General features: G+C 43.7%; 1 protein-coding gene across 1 annotated transcript in view; it reads right to left on the reverse strand.

Annotated features, from left to right (window-relative positions):
• The window catches only part of cacng3b (calcium channel, voltage-dependent, gamma subunit 3b), a 42,656-nt gene that overhangs the window by 15,205 nt on the left and 5,412 nt on the right, over positions 1 to 22,039 (reverse strand). Inside the window, exon 3 of the mRNA XM_061712355.1 lies at positions 761 to 844. Within this exon, the coding sequence (XP_061568339.1) occupies positions 761 to 844 (84 nt within the window). The remainder of the gene's footprint in view (positions 1 to 760; positions 845 to 22,039) is intronic.

The following is a 22,039-nucleotide window of genomic DNA, read 5'->3' on the forward strand; positions in this document are numbered from 1 at the left end:
GTTCAATGTGATGTACACCATGATACTAAATAGTGGTGACGACTTTTACCCCTTTAAATAGTCAAACTGACTGACTACAAGATGAAAAAGACACTTGTGACACTAATTACAGGACACACTTTAGTTTAACACATAATACAGTCAAATTATTGTCAATCTTTTGTAAGGTTGCCAGCTAATTTGTGAAGGCCAGTTTCATTAGTTTCTTCTTTTAACCTAAAAAAGCCACAATTTAAAGCAATGTCTGATTTTCATCAGTAAACTTTCCGTAAATGTATATTTATCATCATTTTGTCAGTTTCGGGTCAGTTCAGTGACCATTGCTGTTTTTTTTTTCTTTAATAGAAGGGTTGAAATGTCTATATCTGTACAAAGTTAAGTTACTCTGGTTTGTGTGTATGGATTCTATCCTCACAATTGCGGAAGTTTTGAGTCTTGCCAGAGGCTTAAGTAGGGACATTAATTTTGGCATAGACTGACTGCCCAAAGTGCCAACATTAATTGCCACTTTGCTGAAAAACACATACTCAGTTTTAGACTCAAAACTGCTTCGATTTGCAGCTTTTTGGTCCTTAACAAAGGTTTACATTCCTTACTATCCAATAACAAACCATGGGTGGATTTAAATCCAGAATGTTCCCTTGAATTATGGCTGTTACTTTGGGAAAATTAAATGTGCTCAAACTGGTTCATCGTGTTTGTACCAGTGATTAAACAGTATTATAGGTCAGTAAATGTGAGACTCATTTGGAAGACTTACGGAGGAGGTATTCAGCAGCATCTGCTTCATAGTCGGCGTCCTCTGGGAAATGATCAATCTTCTTACATACACCCCTGAAAGTTCCTGCAGAGGAGAAAAACAGATCGGCTCAGACTTTTCCACTCGTTTACTTGAAAACATCCACAGATGCAAGATGCCATCCACTCAGCGAACTCTGCTGCCATGCCTCGCATCCACTAGCTGAAGACGTCCGGGCGAGAAAGAGGCCGAGGCCAGCACAGCTGTGGTGTCCCTAGGGAACAACCACGAAGAAATGTCATTTTTTACTTGCATTTTTTTTCAGCGTATTTCTCATATCGCGTGGTAATGAATAAAGCAGTCAGTAATCAGAGACATTAGAGGTTTGTTGCCAACTGGGGAACACAAAGTAGAAGAAAGGGAGCATCTTTAGGAGGTAATGTTGCACCTTTCTGGCATCACTGTGAATGCACAGCTGGGGAGTGGAGGCAGAATAAAGAGGCCATCTTCATAAATCAATCACTGTGCCAAAGTGGATAATATAAAAGATCCACACAGTTACTGTACATCCTTCTCTGCTCCACTATCCTTGAAAAATGTATGCAGGAGTTTTTGTCTTGCACATGGACTCAAGTGTTTTAGGGTGTTTTATACATAAAAGTCAGCATCCGGGTGTGAACTAAGTTTCATGTTTCGTTCAACATTGTACATCATATAAGCACACCAAGCGTTTTTACATGATTTACCATATTCTTATTTTCCGTTTTCAACACTGACATGATATGAGCCTAAACTGGTCTTGATCAGTTCAGGGACAATAATGCTTTCAATCTAGAGAGATATTATGACATTAATACGGGCAGAATCAGCCTGCAGTACAATACTCAATGGTAGTTAATTTGCCAAATGAACATTTTCATGTGAAAGGCCTAGAGGCAAAGGCTGGGAGCCCTCCTGTGGGTCTCTGCCATGAGAAGAGAACACTCACAACAGAAAGGTTCTATGTAAGACAGAAATACATTTGGCTCCCTAGCCCCAAATACTACTGTGGCTTATTTTGACAAAATAAGAAATAACTATAAAGTACTATAAAACAAAGGAAATAAATAAGCAGCATATTGAGGTGGTATCTATGTTTTAAAAAATAACAACAAAATATCCCATTGATCAAAGCTTAGCATAGCTTCGTGCAAGAGTTCTTCACTCTGAAATTATCCAAGATTAAACTGTTCCTCAGTTTGGTTTCAGTTTCAGATGCTGAACAGCGTCCTGCCTAGGGGTAGGGGGACAAATAGCTCAAGTGCAGGTTGGATCCAGTCTTTCATCATGCAGACTCTCTTGTGCCTGCATCTGCTGGTGTGGATGTCGGAGTTGGGCACCCAATGGTCCTACAAATCCTCCCTAGAAATGTTCTCAGAAACCAAACTGAGATGCAGCTTGATTGAGACCAAGACTGAACATGTCAGACCAGTTATTTTAGCCTGGCTATATTTGAAAAGCAAGAGAGTAAAATAATATAGGTACAAAGGAAAACATACTTAGAGAACAGGAAGTAATTTGTGTCAATAGGTAACTTTACATCTGACCAGGGCCAGGCAAGAATTACATGTGGAGTTCCACAAGGTTCCATCCTGGGACCTCTTCTGTTTAACATCTACATACTCCCACTGGCACAGATTATGAAGAACAATAAACTAAACTACCATTGCTATGCAGATGACACGCAGATATATATAACAATGTCACCAGGAGACAGAGCCCTGTGCAGGCTCTTGGTAAATCCATTGAGGAGACTAATGACTGGATGTGCCACAACTTACTCCAGCTAAACAACAACAAAAGCTGAAGAAATTGTCTTTGGAGGTGTAGTAATGGAATCAGACATAAAGTTGGAAAAACAGATTAAGGCAATAACAAAGTCAGCCTACTACCACCTTAAAAATGTATCAAGGTTAAAAATCTAATGTCTCAGCGGGACCTGGAAAAACTAGTCCATGCATTCATCTTTAGTAGCTTGATTATTGTAACAGCATTTTTACAGGTTTACCTAAAAAGTCAGTTAGACAAATGCATGCAGAAAACTGCTGCACGAGTCCTCAATAAAACCAAAAAAGTGACCACATCAGTCCAGCTCTGAGGTCTTTACACTGGCTGCCAGGATAGACCTTAAAGTTCTGATGGTGGTTTACAAATCTCTGAATGGTCCCGGACCAGAATACATCTGTGACCTTCTCACCCAGTATGAACCTCCAGACCCCTCAGGTCATCTGGATCCAGTTTTTTATCAGCTCCCAGAGTCAGAACCAAACGATGAGAAGCTGCATTCAGCTTCTATGCTCCACATGTCTGGAATAAACTCCCAGAAAGCCTCAGATCAGCTGAAACACTCAGTGTATTTAAGTCCAGGTTGAAGACTCACCTGTTCACAGCTGCCTTTGAGTAATGCTCTATATATTATGCACTGTTACTTTTCAAAACTTAATCATATGAGGCACTACTACACTAACTACTGATGTGATCTGATTTGAATATATTGTTCTTATTTCTTTCTTTTTTTCTTAAAATGTTAAATCATGCTCTTTATTTATGTTTTAATGTCTTTGTAAGGCACTTGGGATCACCTTGTTGTTGAATTGTGCTATAGAAATAAATATGCCTCGCTTTGCCTTACACACACAGTGTAATGGGATGCATATCTTCCCCAAAGATGCTTCAAACTAATTACTTAAGAAGCAACTTGTGATGGATGCTTTAAGCCACGCCTGGAAAAACTATGACATATGGCATAACATACCGTATATATCAATTGTTGAAAGCACATTAAAACATCCTCACAGAAAAAAGCATCCCAAGAAGCAAAAACAGCCACTCACACACGAAAGGAAGTCTTTTACCACCCTGCAACAAAATCTGCTGCCTGTTCTCCAGACACATGTGCTAAACTAACTGGCCACCACCGCAGGGCATTTTCTCAAATGATTCTCCTCCTGAAGTTTTATTTTTATTTCTCACAGTGATGAATATGATTCCGGTTTGAAGGTGCACCACTAATCAATATGTATACTGACCAGCTCGACATGTTCCTGCCCCTGCTGCTTCTTCTTCAAATGTTTTCTTTGATTTAATTTTTTTTTTCAATTAACCTTAAGTTGGATATCCATAATTTTTCGGAACATCTGCACACTCCGTTCAACTTTGAAGACTCAGCTTGCAGCTCATACTTCCCTGATTCCTCAAGCAATAGCATGTGAGAATTGCCAGAGGATAATTAAAACACTGGACCCTTTAAAGCAGCATAAATAACAGCAATTATGATGCTGTGGTGCGATTCTTTTTCAGCATGGGGTTAAAACACTGTGGGCATGGAGTAGTTTTGATTTAAAGTAAAACAGCACGTATGAACCTAACTGAAGACACCAATGAACCATCCAAAGACTGTACCGCCATTACCCAATACCAATTACTGTTTGGACTTGTGCGCCCGTAGCCCATATTCGGTGAGCTAATCTCAGGAGTCTTAGTTTAGAGGGCAAAGCTAGTTTGTCAAAAAAGTTAGCTGGATCTTAATTTGCAGAAATCATCTGAAGTTCAGAACCCAAGCGGGCATAAATGTCATCTATGTCCAGTTATCACACAGAGAGGTCATGGGCATGTATACAATGTCCCCTTCACTCTCTATGTGTGTTGTTTTTATCCAGTTTTTTTCCCTCTCATTTAATTTAGTTCTTTATTTCTAGTACTTTCTTAGCTTTATAGAGCCTCAGTGAGACTGGCACACGTAGAGACATGACAGATACACAGAGTTACAAGATTAAGGATAAAAATACACATCCACACACAATAGGAGCACAAAAACAAATAAAAGTAAAAACCTAATTGCATCCAGAGTTTTTCCAGAGTATCTCGTTGTGTGCAAGTGTGTGCAGGTGCGTATTTGTGTTGTATTGACTGGGATGCGGTCTCCTGCAGGCATGCAGTGTGTCATGTAGAGAGTGACTCATCCTCATCCTCCTAAACACACACACGCACACACACACACACACATATCCACTGGTGTCCCTGATGCGCACGCCTGTGAAACTGTGTGTGACTAGTCTACGCGTAGCCTCCAAGCCAACATTCGGTGCCATTCACACATGGTCAACACCGTAGGGGGTATGAAAGGGAGCGAGACCAAGGAGGGATGAAGAGGGAGAGCTTAGAGCGAGATGAAGAAGGATGAAGAGAAAGGAAGTGTTTCTTGAAAGAGGCTTGGTGCTAAAAGGCACAGGAGAGGAGGAGAGGAATGAGAGGATGGAGGCTGAGAATGGACAAAGGTAAAATTCAACCTCACAGCTTCTTTCCATGTGTAGAAGCTCCTTTTCGTAGCAACATTCAGAAAATAATTTTTAAGGGACCTATCTGGCTCATGTCGAAAGGAAAAGACACCACACTGCAAAAACAGCCCGTGTAGAAACAAGCCTTACATTCTTAAATCTAGAAAATAGCTCTGCCAAGGTGGTAGGAAAAATGTTCTCGGCTAGAATTCGTAAAACTAGCAAAATAGTCTAAATTAGTCTCCTAATTTTCTAAAAACAAGGCATTTACTTCCTTAGAAATTATTTTTTTGTAATGTAACCTCTGACTGATAAAGAAAACTTTTCTTTTAATTTAACTTGAACTTTTTTTTTAAATTTTTTTACTTTAAAAGTAATGATTTTCATATAAATCAGCTTCTGTTTGGCTTCACTTTTCTACTAGATACAAATATTCATACAATATTCAAAGTCAACAAATCCAAGTCCAGGGATTTGTTCATCTGTTTTCGACAGCACAAATGCAAGCTGGAAACCATTGGAAATCAAAACTAGACTGAAGATCTACTAGGCTGCATAGAGTTGTGAACTGAAGCGGGGAATATTTGGAAATACTGTTTTGCATTATTTTCTTGAAAATATTGAAAGAAATACTTCTAAAAACACAAATACACCACCAACATCCACAGATATACACTTCCCTAAACTGGAATATTCTGTAATAGTTCAAATAACTTACAACTGATGCTGGAAAAAAGAATATCCAGTAAAAGCGCAACATGAACACGTGGGAACGCCTCGGTCAGCAAAACTAAATCAAACAGTAACCTACGTTCTTTATTTTCAGAACACAAAACCAGCAGAAGAAACAGAATCACAGTAATTAAAGTAAGAAATGCGACTCGGCCACGTTAGTTTCTTTAAAAAAAAACAAAAACACAGGAGCTTTTTTTTTTCAATCAAGAAATACTAATAAACATATTAGTTACATCCATTGAATCTCCTTAAAGCAAATAAGTAATCAACCAATCAAGTCGCAGATGCTCGTTTTATTTCAAATGAAGGCAAGGGAAGGAGGATATTCATGAGGGGTGGGCGAGGCAACGGAGAGATGTCCGTCTGTCCGGCCGTCCGGCCATCCTCCAAGTGGAGTAACAGTGAGCGACTGTAGCCGTAGCGATTAGAAGGGTTACGGAGCAAAGCATCATCAATCAGAGCTGCCGTGTGTCAGGGAGCGGACAAATTCATTAAACCTTCTGCCTTTTAAATTATTCTAAATTCTGTTGAACCATTTTGATGTATTGAACGCCAAATGCTCGCACACAGTGGAATCTACAGACGCACACACGAGCCTGAACGCATGCTTCAGCGTATGAATGGGGTAGGAGGAAACAGTGATAAATGAGTGCTTTTATTTCTCTCTCGGTGGTTAAGAATTTATATCACAACACATTAAACACAATTAAAAGTTAGTGCTGTCACACACACACACACACGCACACACACGCACACGCACATGCAGAAAGTACTCACACTAAACTGCACTCTCGTTGAAACACACTTCTCTTGTTGCATATAAAATGATGTCCCTCTATTGCTTATTGGACAATAAAGACTTAAGACACGCAGAGGAAGCTCATGATGATTCCAGGAGAGTGGGGATGAAGAATTACCTCAGCTGCCATGAGAAACATTCAAAACAAGCGTCCTGCACGTTATGAAAGTAAGATCCATCTCTGCACATTCAGACCCATTTTGAGCCAAAATGACAAATGAAGAGAAATTTTTAAGGCCTTGGTGTCTTTCTGTGATATAAAAATAGAACAAAATACAGTCTGTCACACTCTCCTGCAAGTCAGAGGCATATGATTGATTAAATGTCTTTAAATACTGAAAGAAATTGAGCATTACTGTGTTTAAAAAGCAACAAAAAGCAAAATATTCTCTTGTCCTCCAAAATGAAACCATAATTTCTTCTCACCACTGCTGGTTTTGAAGCAGAGAATGCAGTTAAATATTAGACATCCTATCCAGCAGCTATCGCTTGAACTTGTGTTTTTTTTTTTTTATACTCGGGTCAAAATATGCCGAAAGTCTGCTGTCTGAACTACTTAGGATGATTAGTCTGGTCTGTAGGGACAAATTAACTCAATGTCCCAGTGTCATATCCAAACTTAAACTGTTGTTTACTTTGCCAATGGATTTGCTGAAAACAAAAATATAGGATATTTCCACTCGTATATTTTGATGATTTTTTTTTGTATTAATAGGATAAATTATGATATTTTCCCCCAGGAGATTATGTTCTTAGGTCTCCTGTTGTTTGTGCATTTCTCAAATCCCTTCACTGATTTTTTTCTTCCTATCTAGTCGGAGATTTTTCCGATGAACAAAAAAAACTCTTTCCATTTGATCCAGCATTTAGGAAGGACAGAGCATGACTGTCCAGCAGAAGCACTTTGATTTGGCAAATTATCAAATGTTGAATTTATTGGATTGTTCAGCTTTTACTGAGGTGATTTTATGCTTTTAAACTCAGAGGATAAATATCTATTGCATCGGATTCTAAAAATAGTTTAAAAAATAAACAGATAAAACCAGGTAGCCAAACGTGTTTAACTGTTTGTGTACACAAGCCTTTTTTGTTTTTGTTCCTCCTCCTGCTTCATCAGCAAGAGACTCAGTCACTGTCACGCAGAGTTACATCAAATGTCACAAGCAGCCTATGATCCAACAGCCCTTCAGCTGACACACACACACACACACACACACACACACACACACACACACACACACACACACACACACACACACACACACACACACACACACACACACACACACACACACACACACACACACACACACACACGAAGAGGTGAATAAACTATCTCTCTATGGATGGAAAAACTAAGCCGAGATGCATCCTCATTTAACTTTTCCTTTCTACTTTATATTTTGTATCTTACTCTCTTTTCTTTATTTTATCTGTCTGCATCTCAACATGTATGCTGTGTGGGGAAAAAAAGGTTAAGAGCGTGACTTTTTGTACCTTTCATCAATTTGGCTTTTTGACAAAAATCTATGTACTCAAATCTGTAGCTCCACTGCAAAGGGAGCATTAAAAACAAACAAAAAACTAAAATTAATAAATAAAATAAATGCAAAACAGTCGAGTGGCTGATTAAATTAATCCACCTTGATACAGGCTTAGCAAAGGAGCTTAAGAAATTAATTAAAGTTGTTTCCCACATTTCTTCTGAAAAACAATCTATTCATCTTTGTTTCCAAGGATTAATAAAACAACTAAAATGGACAGGCATCCTTTTTTCCCCATTCAAGCTCAGAGCATTTAAAAAAAAAAAAAAAAAGTTTTTTTGCGATCAGCAGTACATCCCTCACTTTTGAACACTTTTGAATGATTTCAACACTCTTTTGAACACAATGTGACTGATCATTTGCATGCAGGAGTATAAGAGCCAAACAGTCTGAGAGCAGACTTGGGAGCTGCAGATTGGACCAATGGACTGGTCAAGGGACTGGAAGAGCCATTATGCTGGCCTGAGCATACTGCTAATGATCTTTAACAAAGATCTTGGCAGCAAAGAGATACTGTAATCCCATTGAACAAACTGGCCCTGATGCAACCTGTTGGTCAGACCCAGTTTGAAATGGTAGATGGTGGAGATGCCATCAGCTGACAGATAGGCCCTATCCCCCCTTTCAGTCCTTGATACTGTACCAAGAATTTCCATATACTAAAGATATGCATGAATTGTTATTTCTAAATCAGATATTGGCCTTAGATCACCCTCAAATCCAGATCTCTGTTTAACCTCACCTCTTTAAAGTCTCTATTGGATCCATCCTGACCAAATTGTCATGGGGTGTTTTAAGCTGTGCAGGACCCAGGTATAGGACGTTAACAGATTTAGAAAAAGACAAAGATTTCTTCATTGTTAAAGGGGGGACTATTCAGATAAGAAACATAATCAACGTTTTCATCGTGTATGTTGATTATATCGTTGTACCCAAACCGAAAAACCTTGGATGAATAGGGACGTAACGCAACGCAGCCTTCAGATGGGGAGATGTTCATGCTACACCACGGCCAGGGCTGACCGGAGGAGAGACATCAAAAAGGCAAAGCTCTGCTTCAAAGGAAAGGCTGAGGAACACTTCCCTAACTCAAACCCCCGACGTATGTGGCCAGGCATCCAGACCATTACAGACTACAAACCCATCAACATCTTTACCCATCTTCAAACAAATTCTATGCTCCTTGTAAAAGAGACAACCAGGAGTCCACATCAAAAGCACCACAAACAACTGATGACTAACCCTCACTCTCTCTCCCGCTGATGCTGAAGCTGCACTGAGCAGGATTGTGACGACCCTGTTTAATTGTGGGCATGCCTGACTTTCTCTCTGTTTTGTTTTGAGGAGTCTGGAGTGAGCTGAGCTGATTGGGCTGATTTGGAGCACCTGGGCCCAGTGTTCCAGGCTATAAAACCTCCCTGCCTTCAATGTGTCTCTCTCTTCCCTGCCAGCCCCATTCATTTGTTTGGTTGACTCTATTTTTCTTAACAACACGCATCACACATTTTCCACATTCACACACACTGACACTACTGATGCTGACCTCCACACCTCACAAGTTGGTTTGTTTTGCATTTGCAGTGTTTTTCTTTAAAATAAATAGCATATTTTTAGTTGCACTGTGTTGTTTTCCATTTTTGTCATGGCCTACGGGCCAGGTTATGACAAAATGGGGGCTCGTCCGTTGGTGAGTACCCGGTATGACAAAATGGGGGCTCGTCGGTTTTGTTCCTGGTTATGCTGCGTAATTTAGTTGGAACTGTTAAAGTTTAGTTGTATTTTGGTAGCTTTTGGACATCTGTTAAGTTACATGTTTGTTTTGTGGCCTGCAGTTCAGGTTTGTGATTTGGTGCTTAAAGTTGCTTTGGGTTCGCTGGTGACACACTGCTGTCGGGTTGTTACTTTGTTTGGTTTGGCAGAAAACATTTGTTTGCTCGTATTGAGTGTGTGTTGTGTCGGAGGGAAAGGACACAGTGCATTTTGGCTGTCTGAATGTGATAAGTTGGAAGATTGTGTCGAGGTGTTGTGCATGGTTTTTGTTTGCATAAGTTTGTTTGTTTGTTTGTTTTGTTACTTTGGGCTCGTTAGGGGAGAGCTCTAGTCATAGGACCAGTCATTGGTTATTGTTACATCCTCCCCCCCTGCTGGTCATAAATGATGTTAACGATCTGTTTGTTTCTTTCAGGCTGATTGGGGGGAGGCTTTAAAATGAGGAGGTTGGAGCCTGGTTCACTCTCTCTGCCACCATCCGGCAGCAGCAGCAGCCTGTGTTTATTATAATTTCTACTTTAATTCTGATGGGTCCAGTTGTCATGTTTTTTTCCGGTTTTGTTTCTGATAGGTTTAGTTGGTTGTTTACTTGGTTAGGGTAGAGGGAAGAGCCCAGATCTGACGGCCCTTTGTGGGTTGGTCTGTGTCTCTTTCCCTTCCTTTGTTTCTTTTGCTGGCTCATCATCATTTGTTAGGAATTGTTGTTTTGTGGTTTGGAGTTCATTTTTGTTTGTTTAGGAATAAACTCATTTTTATAAACGCAACTACTTGACTTCTGGTAATTATGTTCGACCTCTTTATTGAGCCTGTTAGGGGCCGTAACAGTTATGCTCGTAAAAGGTGTCCAGACGGCAGGTGTTTCTTGTGCGCATCCTCGTAACATGGGAAGGGTTTTCTTATTTTAGTTTGAGTTGGAGATTGCCGGTAGTCCTGTTATCGGTTTTGTTTGGTTATAGGTTTACCTGGGTTTTCTTATTTAGTGGGGAAAGTGCGTGGTCCGACGGCCCATTGCGTGGCTGGCCCTGTGCTGACCCCTCTTTTGTTCTTTTTGGCTGGGATCTCCATCTCCTTTTGTTTCATTACTTTTGGGTTAACCTTTTCCCTTTGTTTTGAAAAATAGCGGGGAAGCTCCAAACCCAGCTGGGGGATGTGATTGCTCGGTGCGCACAGATAATTCCACTGGCTTGCTGCACCTGTTGCGTGTAAAGTTGTTTGGTGGACTGGTCGTAGTTGTGAATTCAGGGTTGTGATCAATGTGCTCGTTATCTGTTCCTCTGTCTCCGGCTCCAGACTGTTGGACTGTCACTGCTGCTCCTCACAGAACTTTCTAGAAGCTGGAACCACGCAACTGCCATCATGGTCCAGTTTACAACAGGGCCGTATCTGGACTTGTTTATCCGCACTTGTTTGTCCGGACTTTGGTGTCCCGGACGTTGGTTGAGTCCCCCGGACGTTGGTTGAGTCCCCCGGACGTTGGTTGAGTCCCCCGGACGTTGGTTGTGTGCCCCGGACGTTTGTGTGCCGGACTTGTTTGTTGAAGAAGAGGATGCCCATCATCAGCCGCGGGGCCATGCGGGACTACGAAGAGGCCGAGGACAACGGAGAAGAGGACCCCATAATCGTGGAGAAGATTGAACCGGACAAGCCGGATAAAGCAGACAAAGTTCCAGAACAGACATATTAAAGGGACGGACAATGTCATGGCAGATGCATTGTCTCGTGCTCCTTTGCCTGAATTCTTGAGCTAGAGTTACAGTGCGAAGGCCCTATTGTATCTGTTCTTTTTGTTTGTACCAAAAGTCACCAAATTTTGCACGCAAGCCAGGCCTGGCGAAAAATGTTATATTTCATGGTTTGCATTAATGGGCGTGGGAAGATGGCTCAACAGCGCCCCCTAGAAAACTTGGTGCCTCAAGCCCCACAATACGGTTTGACGTAGTTTTGAGTCCTTGACCTTAATTGGTGCAAATTGCACGCGCGAGGGCCCGTTCATCGCTGCTTGCAGCTTTAATTCAACCTGTCCCTGGCCAGTCGCTCCAAGCTGCTTTAAGTCCACCTCCGTTGTGCCCATTCCCAAACACTCCAAGCCATCAAGTCTCAACGACTATGGCCCAACGGCCCTCACTCCCATCAGCAGCAAGTTTCAGGGACAACTGGTCACATCTCAAAAATTGACGGGGTCCGATACTGCTGATGTCACAGAAGGCGGCAAAAAGAAAACAATCAAAGGGAGAGAATGTGGTGGGGGCAAAAACACTATTAATATTCCCAGTGTTGAAGAGTTGACCATCAGCTTCAGGTTGACCCCGGCTGGCAGTCATGTGTGACACATACGGTACATATGTGCACTTTTGTGACTGTTTACCAAAGAACTCCATATTTCTTGCTAGTTAGTGTTTTAATTAGAGGGAAAGTAATGGGCACTCATCCACAAACACAGCACATGAAGAACATGCATGCAGCCACACAAACACACACACACACACACACCCACAGCAGAAACCTCTATCAGGACACATTTGCCTCACAAAGGTCACGGTTGCTCGAGGGCAGCTGTAACTACAGTCACAGCAAGGTATTATGGGACAGAACAAATGCACACCGGGAGTCCAGTGTGCGCATAGCTGTCGGCCTGTGTGTGTCTGTGTATTTTATTTGAGTCATTCGGTCTAGTTTCTCCTACTCGGTCCAGTGCGCTGCTTCCATCACTTATGTAAATAATTATGAACATGAAAATAACAACATGCTCAATTCACAAAAACTGTCGTTTATTTTTCTTGGAGCATGCTTTTATAACATACCTAATTGCCTGCATCGTCAAGTGAAAAATTATCATTTTACAACATTAAAAATGTACATTTCAAAACTGCATATTCCAGTCTTTTTTCTTTTGTCTCGAGAAATTAAAAGCAAGCCATGAGTTACAGTATAGTACTCATATTAAACAACCCCAAATAACATACGACAAAAGATTGCCTGGAAACAAGGTCAAAAAGGAGAGCAACACAAACAGCACCGTGAGCACAGATGCCCCCATGACTGTGATGAACTAGCCAAGAGGTGCCAGATGTTTGTCCTTGGTTCATCTGCATCCCACACAGACACTGTATGCACCGGAGCATCAAACGCCGAGCTTGGGCAAAACTCTTTCACAGAAATCTAGCAACTAAAAAAAAGTCACCATGTAACTTAGAGTGTTATGTTGTGAGAGATCAAAGGAATATGTCCAAGGTGGACATGATCTTGATGGGTAGCACTGCGTTTTCCCAGCTTCCAAAAAGGAGCATGGCAGGAAAAAAGAAGAAATAAAACAATCAGCAAAAAAAAATAAAAAATGAAAAAAAAGGTTTCATTTATAATATTTTCAACCAGCCTTATGTTTTATTTCCATGCAAGTTTTTAATGAGGTAGCTTCTCCAGAAACATGGAAAGTAAAGAAGGTAATTTTGGCCATGCTCAGCACAGTGATGCCCTTTTAAGTTTTAGATCGAGTTTGCTGTCCCAACAGGTTTGGTTGTCATTACTTTACGGGTTATTTTAAACTTACAAATGGCTGCCGATATGTGTTCCTCATTCACGGTGAAAAACGTCTTCATGGGAGACAAGTTTCCTGGTGACTGCATCATCCTGATGCATTTACTGACAGTAAAAAAAAAACTTCTCATTACTTAGGATTCTACATTGATGCATTTTCAACTTCAAAAACAAATCATATTTCCACATAACTGATATGGTCATGGTTGAGAATAGCAAGACCCAGATGCAGGAGATCGAGGCAGCCAAAGTAACAAAAAAAACAAAACTGGATTTATTGAAAGACTAAAGCGCTGCTGGGCAGGATTCCAACAAACGTGAGCCTTGACAAACATGACAAAACCAAAAACATCACGCATGGAGGGGAAAACAGTACAGCTCTGCAGGGAGCAAGGGAAAGACAGGACAAGATATACACAGAGGACTCGACGGGACACAGGTGCAGACGATCAGGGCAGACGGGAACAAGGGAAGTCAAGACAAAACTTCAACACAAGGACATGGAATTTAAAAATAAAACAGGAACCTAAACACCAAAATGGTGACGAACCCCCACCCCCCCCCCAGCAAAGTCAGATATATTTTATGCTGTCAGGAAAAGTAAACATTGAAATCACGCAAGAATAAACTCTAAACTCTCATAGAGACCCAAATAAGTAAACGTTAACACAGAACAGGGAAAAAAAAGATGAAAATTTCAATTTGTTTTGGTTTTTATTTCTTTGCAATCACCAAAACTCCAACTACAATCTCCACGTTGTCAAATCATTAAAATGCTTCAAACCAGCATTCCTCAAAAGGGTTATTTAACAGATTTACATCTTTCACTTTCTGCAGTGTGTAACACCATTAAGCGATTCAAGAAATCTGAAGGAGAGTTCATGTGTACGGGGTCCTCTGGTTTCTTCTCTCAGTCTACAGATATGTATGTGAGGCTCACTGGTGAGTCTAACTTGTCTATAGCAGTGAGTGTGGGCGTGTGTGTCTGTAACCTTGTGATGAACTGCCGATGGGAAGCCAAACGTGAAACAGAAGACCACTAACAGTGCATGAAATGTGGTGCGGACATGCTGTCCACTGCACCCTGCGCCTGGATCTGTTCATGTAGCGTTCATGACTGAGATCTTACGCTCATTTCCTCTCCATGTAAAGACGTCCCCTCTTTTAAGATGACATATAAGTTGTATTTTGTCTATAAAAACGGATTTAAAAAATCATCCATGTTCTTCATGTATACTCTGATAGTTTGCAACATTATTTGAAAGAGAAGAATTCGTCTTAAAAAGTGGACAAAGATTTTTTTAAGCAGTTTAATAAGTGAATATTGCTGCGCTTTGAGCACAACCTCAGTCCCGTCTGAGCTGTCCTCAATCAGCTGGCATGCGGTCCAAAAGCTTCATGCAAGCGGCCGCATGCACTCAAAATTGAAATGCTTTTACCAGCTAGATAACAGAGGAGAAGGGAGTGAGAGAGTGATGGGAAAGAAAGCTGAAAAGCTGAGCAAATTGGACTGCTTGTTTCCTCAGAGCGCCTCTGACAGCTCATTCTGGGTGACTGTGCCACTTTCTCTCTGCGTCTCTACCTCGCTCGCTCTCTTTTATTACCTCTTTGCAGGCAAAGGAGAAGGAACGGGATAGAGGGAACGAGGAAAAGAGAGGGAGAGAGAGAGGGAGAGAGAGAGAGAGAGAGGGAGGGGAAGAGGCCAGTTTCCACGGTGATGGCTGATGAAAGAGTACGGGGAAGGTTCTGCTCGGCTGCGCGCCTCTTTCTCTTCTTTCCCCTTTTTCCCAGTCTCCTCTTTCTTAAACAGCAAGTATTCACACTCTTACACTTCTTCCCCAAGAAAATCTCTCGTTTTTGTGTTTTACTTCTTCTCATCAGACTTTTAGATTATCTTGCTCTTCTCCTCATATTCACAAATCATCAGGCCATCCCATCCCAGTCTCCCACTCATTTCTTCACGAGTCCCATCAATTCCAAACATGCTTGTTTCAGGAGGCTGTCCACACTTGATCAAAATCTACATTGCTACGTGTCATAGTTAAAAACTGTGTAAATTTAAAACTACAACAGCCTTCATTTTTTTATTACACTATTACTTTTCGCCAGGATTTAAAGGCTCTCTGCAATTTTATTCAGCAGCCAGCAGCCACGGTCACAAGGCAGGCTGACTAAAATGCTAATGCAGAGTAAGGGTCTGAAAGGATATGAAACTATGTAGGTATACTGAGACAACGAAGGGAGTCCAGTTAAACTGTCGATTCAATGAAAGCTTTCAACTTTGAAAATTCATAACTGTAGCAGAGCGAGTGCCACGGGGGCCCGACCGACAGGATGGAGAGACACGGAGTTTTGTGCAGAACCCTTTTTATTCACCAAAGCCCGCCACACGTGCCCAAGCACAGCAACACACCGATCACCAGCATACCACGAACACCTTGCTGCTGATCAGCTCTGCCTTATTATAAGGCAGGCAGGGTGGAGGCGCGGCAGCCACTCAGGCGGATGGGACACAGGTGCGTGTGTCCCATCAACCTCTCCACCCTGCCACACACCCCCAACGCCAATCTCGCGCCGGGGTCCGTCCGGCCGAGCCTCTTCCCCCCCCGCCCCCTCGGAGCGGGAAAGGAAGCTCGGAACCCCCCGGGCCGACCTGGTCGGGGGGTCGTCCCCGGCGTCGGCCTGACCGCCGAGGAAGCCGCTCTCGGGGCCGGGCCCATGGTGGCCTCGGGCCAAACGGTGCGTCCAGGACCACCTCCTCCGTGACGCGGCCCAGCGCCAGCTGCCGGTCCGCCTTCAGGACCGCCTCCTCCTGGACGCCCTGCTCTGGCCGCTGGTCCGGCCCCGTCTCCGCGGGACCCGCCGTCGCGGGCGACTCCGCCTCCGCCGTCACGCCGCCCTGCTGGTCCGCCCCCGGGACCGCCTCCTCCACCCCGGCGCCCTGCTGGTCCGCCTCCACCTCTGCAGCCGACTCCGCCTCCGACTCCGTCCCAGGAGCCGTCGCCTGGCGGCCCGCAGCTTCTGCCTCCCGGCCTCTCAGCTGCGGCGCCGCCAGCACTGCCGCGGTGAACTTCAGACGGGGTGCAGGGGTGGGTCACTCCGTCGGCCCTGCCGTCTTGGGAGCCGTCGCCTGGCGGCCCGCAGCTTCTGCCTCCCGGCCTCTCAGCTGCGGCGCCGCCATCTCCTCCCGCACTGCTGCGGCGAACCTCAAGCGTGGCGCAGGGGTGGGTGGGTCCGCGGGCATCAGCGCCGCCAGTACAGCGAGCTGATGCCCGCCCTGGTCCCGGCGCAGGGCGGCCAGGTCCGCCATGGCCTGGGCGAGCGCGTCCAGGGCCCACTCCATGCCTCTCCTCCCATCGAGCCCCACGTTGGGCGCCAGTGTAGCAGAGCGAGTGCCACGGGGGCCCGACCGACAGGATGGAGAGACACAGAGTTTTGTGCAGAACCCTTTTTATTCACCAAAGCCCGCCACACGTGCCCAAGCACAGCAACACACCGATCACCAGCATACTACAAAAACCTTGCTGCTGGTCAGCTCTGCCTTATAAGGCAGGCAGGGTGGAGGCGCGGCAGCCACTCAGGCGGATGGGACACAGGTGCGTGTGTCCCATCAACCTCTCCACCCTGCCACAATAACATTTTTGGTAACATGGCTGAAAAACAATCAGAGGGCAGAGAGGGGAGTCACCTGCTCATGATCAGGTCAAACTCTACCACAATAAGTGGCAATAGGTCATACATTCAAAGTTAGCGCTGAACCTTTCCCATTGGCCTATTAAACCAAATAACAAAACAGCAGATATTGTAACAACAGCAAACAGTGAACCGGACAGACTTACAGCTGTGTACTGCTCTTGTAGTACTTCCGGGTCAAAGCCAGAGGCAGGCAACCTAAAACACCCACATCTAGAAAGCTGTAGGCTCTGAAAACGACCCACAGGACCTCCCAATCCAAGGGCCGTTCAGGGGTGTGTTGTGTAGGAGTAGGGCTGTGCGATTAATCGATTTTAAATCTAAATTGGATTTATTAATCAAGACGATGTTAAAAAAAAAGGAAAATCGGAAAATCGATTTTCCTTTTTTGCAGCTGCATTACAGACAGAGCTCGTCTAGTCATCTTTGTTTGGTCAAGAAAATTGTAAATGTTGTCACTTTACTAAACTCAAGGAGGATTTACAGTATCTTTCAATTGCACTTCATTCCCAATAGGGAAATTTGTTTGCTATTTTTCTTTAAAAATAAAGATAAAATATTTGAAAACAATTTATTCCCTCACCGGCCTGGGATAGGTGGGTCGGGGTTCCCGGGCCTGGCGGGGCTCGCCGTGCAGCCTGGGGCGCCTTCTGGCGGTGCTGGACTCCTCCGGGGAGGGGGAAACGGTGCGTGATTGTGTGTCTGTGTCGGTGAGAATGCGGTATGGAAGGGTCCTGCCATGGAGGATTCGGGCCTCCATTGGCAGGACATCAAAACTTAATAATTTATCATTATTATATTTTACAAAGATGGTTATTATTATTATTATTATTATTATTATTATTATTATTAGTAGTAGTAGTATTATTATTATGTATAGTATATCATATTATTATTAGTATAGATATCGGCTAGTTGAATGGATGAATGAATGGGATGCCTGGGTCTGGGGCCCTCCGTTGTCGGGCCTGCACGGGTGTCGCCTTGTTGGGGGGTTCCCTCTCTCCGGGCCCGTCTCCGGTCCCCCCCGCTGCCTCTGCGGCGGGGCGCCCCTCTGGTCTTGGAGGGCCACTTTCGTGGGGGACGGGTGCGCCTGCCCGCGTCGGCGGCCGGGGCGGCTCTGTCTCTCCGGGCGGGCTGGCCCCCTGCCGGGTGGGGGTCGTTGGCCTGAAGGGTGGGGGCCTCCTGGCCGCGTGTCCGGCCCGGGCCGGGTGGCCGGGGATTGCCTGGGTCCCGGTCCGCCGCCGCAGGATCCCTGGCTGCTTCTTCCCGCGCCGTGGGGGCCCCGCCCGCGGGCCCCCTCGGCCGCCGCCGGGGGGGGGGGGGGGGCCCTCACAGGCGGTGGGTTGCCTCCCTCCTACTTCTCCCCTCTGTGGGGTTGCCGGTGGCCTGGGTTCCGGGCTCTTCCGTGTCGGCCTTTGGTCTCGCGGGTGGCGGGGTTGCTCCCCCCCCTCCCCCACTATAGATACACTTCAGGTGGAACTTTGTTTGGTTTATCACACACACACACACACACACACACACACACACACACACACACACACACACACACACACACACACACACACACACACACACACACACACACACACACACACACACACACACATATAGTCACTTAGTCACATGCATATACACACACACACACACGCGCATGATCATATACATACACACACACATAGACATACACACTGGCTTGTTCACCTGCATGCTGGCTCTCTAGTTTTTGGGTTTAGGTAGCGGTAGCGATAGCTTAGCTCAGACTGCGACGATCAGATCTCAAGATTTAGGTCGATTGCTGTTATTGTTTTGGTTGGCTCCGTGCCGGTTTCGTGCTTTGTTTGTGGTTTTTTGTTGCAGATTTCCAGTGCTTGACGTGTGTCTCCGTGTGTTCCTGCTTCCTGGATTGGCAGTGGATGTCGTCACCCCGCCCCCCCAAAAAAAAAAACAAAAAAAAAAACACTGGGTTTGTATGTGTATATTTATGTATGTGTACGCATATGTGTGCGTATATATATGTATATATATTAAATATAGTAATAATGCACATATATATACTTTTGGTTTCTACCGTCAAGGTATCAATCATTAATATGTGTGCAGACAAGGTTAAAAAAAAAAAAAAAAAAGAAACAATTTATTCCATTGTCTTTTGTAGTTTTACCAAAAAAATCGAAATCGAAAATCGTTTTTTCAGAGAAAAAAAATCGGAATTTTATTTTTGTCCAAAATCGCCCAGCCCTATGTAGGAGAGTAAATTAAACTTTTGCCGTAGCCTGTCCATGAAACGGCAAATGCATCTACTTTGGAAATTAATGATTTGAGTCTTGTCTTCTGTTTAATTTTCAATCTTTAGCCATTGATCCCAACGCTGATTTAAACAGCTGTTAATCCTCAGTTGCAGCCATCTACATAGTTTACATCCAGGTTATGTCGATACTCTGTCATTGTGTTAAACCCATCCAGAGACTCTCTCTACAAGGACAGACTGATTTGACTGGGTCCCCATGAGTTTCGGGCTTATTTAATGAGCTCTAACAGATGATATGTAGATGCTCCTGCAAAGCAAATTGAAATTTGCCAGAGGTATGCCTACTTCTAGGTTAGGGGGCGTCCTGTGGGATGGGTTATTTGCAAGGATCATCTTGTCTTCAACCCAAGTGCCAACATTTCAACTTCTGTGTAAAGGCTAACTGAGAAAATGGCAGTTCCTTGACTGACCACTAGGGGCTGGTTCCAAAAGAAAGTCAGTCTCCACTGACCCTCATGTAAAAATGTCCAACTTTGCAGCAAAAATATTATTACATATTAACAGCCCTGGTTCAAAAAACAGTTTTGGACTTCATATCCATGGCAACTTAACGGAAGCTGAATTTTTTTTTGTACCATATAAGGTATAATTATTTAAAGAACCAAATTAATTATGGATGTGGACTTTTGATTTGTGGTACAACCAATCACTGTCATCACTTTTGCTACTGTATTGACTTATGAGCCGTGAATAAACATGAAGCAGAACATAGTTATTCATATTTGAAACAGAATATGTTTTGTTGTGCTATTGATTTTACCAACAGACCACCATGACTGGCTGTGGGTTTGGCCTTAAAGGGTCCAAGTATAAAGCTTAGCTAAGAAAAGGCAGCTTGTACTAACCGAGAATCGGCTAAACACAGCTGTTATTTCTAATTTTGCCAACACACTAGAAATGGACGGTCATATGTTCACAGGCTGCTTTGAAGCTTCTCTGGCGTGGATCAGCTGAAGGAACCAGGAGGGACAGTGGATCCATCCAAGTGGAAGTGTGCTGTCATCTGCTAGACAGTAGCAGTGGTCTCTGATAAACCGCAAGCAGCAGGTCAAGCAAAGGGGTCCCAGGGAGCGCTGCTAGTTCTTGTTTCATCTATGGCATAACTTTGTTTCAAATTATATTTCGGTATTGTTTTCCTAGTGTTGCGCACCGCAATGTTGCAAATGAGCAGGACGAACAGGCCCGGGAAGCTGACTGGAACACGGCCACCTTATGTCAATCAAAGTTAGCTGTGGCTACCAGCTCCTTTAGCCAAACTATGCTGGAGGAGCTGCAGATCTGCCAGTGAATGTTTGCAGAGGTATATCCGGCAATGCCCGACTGCAATGGGTCTATCTCAGCCAAGCAACAGCAGGTCCCGACTGAGCTCTTTTAGTCCTCGTTTCAGCTCTGGCAGCCAAGCCATTAAGCCAAGCTCAAATGGCTAACTGCGATTGACATAAGGTGGGCATATTCCAGCAGGCTTGCAGAGCCTATTTGTTCCACCCATTTGTAACATGGTGCCACACAGGATGGGGAAAAAGTATATGTGGTTTTAGTCAGACAAATGTCATGTAAATGAACTGGGTGTTGCATTGGAGGCCTATGTCAATATGTCTTTTGAAACATGTATGTCAAGTATAAAACAAACAATAGAATGAAGGAAAGAACAACAAAATGAAAGAAATAAGTCCTATAAATGTCTTCCAATTTAATTTCCCTGCAGAATATTTTCTTTAAAAAAAAACAACAATAAAGCATCCACAAATCAGCAGTAGGGGTTAATGAAATGTTTTTATGAAAGCTTATGAAACTGGGTAAGGCCTCCACTGATGCTGAGTTTTTGACAGACTGATAGAGGTGGCTGGTAAACTGTCAGCCACTGTCATGACCTTTTTCTTTCTAAATTCTCTCGCCATTCCGTACGCTATCATCTTCTTCACGGGGCTGATCATATCCCACATGAGTTCCTCACTGCTTTAATGTGACTTCAGTCTCTTCAGCTGCATCATCCATCCCCCTGACGCTCTCCAACCTCCTACAAAGAAAGAGATGAATATTCGCAGGACTATCCCCAGTGCACAACATGACACTTAAAGGGCTATCATCCGTCTTTCACTAAACCTTCCCCATGCCTCCTCTATCTTTACTCTCGTCCCTCTCTGTCAGGTGATTGTTTTTATGCCAGACACGGTGAAACAATCCACATCTTTAATTAATGTCTATGTACGCCGTGACCTCCTTTTTCACTCTGTCCTTCAATCTTCAGCTCCCTTTTTTCCCCTCATTCTTTCTTCTCAGCAGCCACCGGAGCTGCCATTTAGTTTTTAAGTTTCTGTCTTTAAGCCCATTTCTTTCTCTGTATAGTCAGGCGATCATTTAGATTACAAGTGTGGTCAAGCACTCCCCGGAGATTCACCTGCAAGAGAGGGCATGCACAGCTCATCCATCACTTTTCACCTTCCGACCCTCTTCAATTCTTTTCCCTGCTTCATTCATGAACATTACAGTTTCTTTTCGTTCACGCTTTTCCTGTTATTTCCTGGCTTCACTCTGCTCATTCATCACCCAATCCCAGTACACCTGCAAAGACACAAACATTTGTGCTGTGCAAGAAAT

Source organism: Cololabis saira, chromosome 21, assembly GCF_033807715.1.
Source record: "Cololabis saira isolate AMF1-May2022 chromosome 21, fColSai1.1, whole genome shotgun sequence".
Classification (NCBI taxonomy): domain Eukaryota; kingdom Metazoa; phylum Chordata; class Actinopteri; order Beloniformes; family Belonidae; genus Cololabis; species Cololabis saira.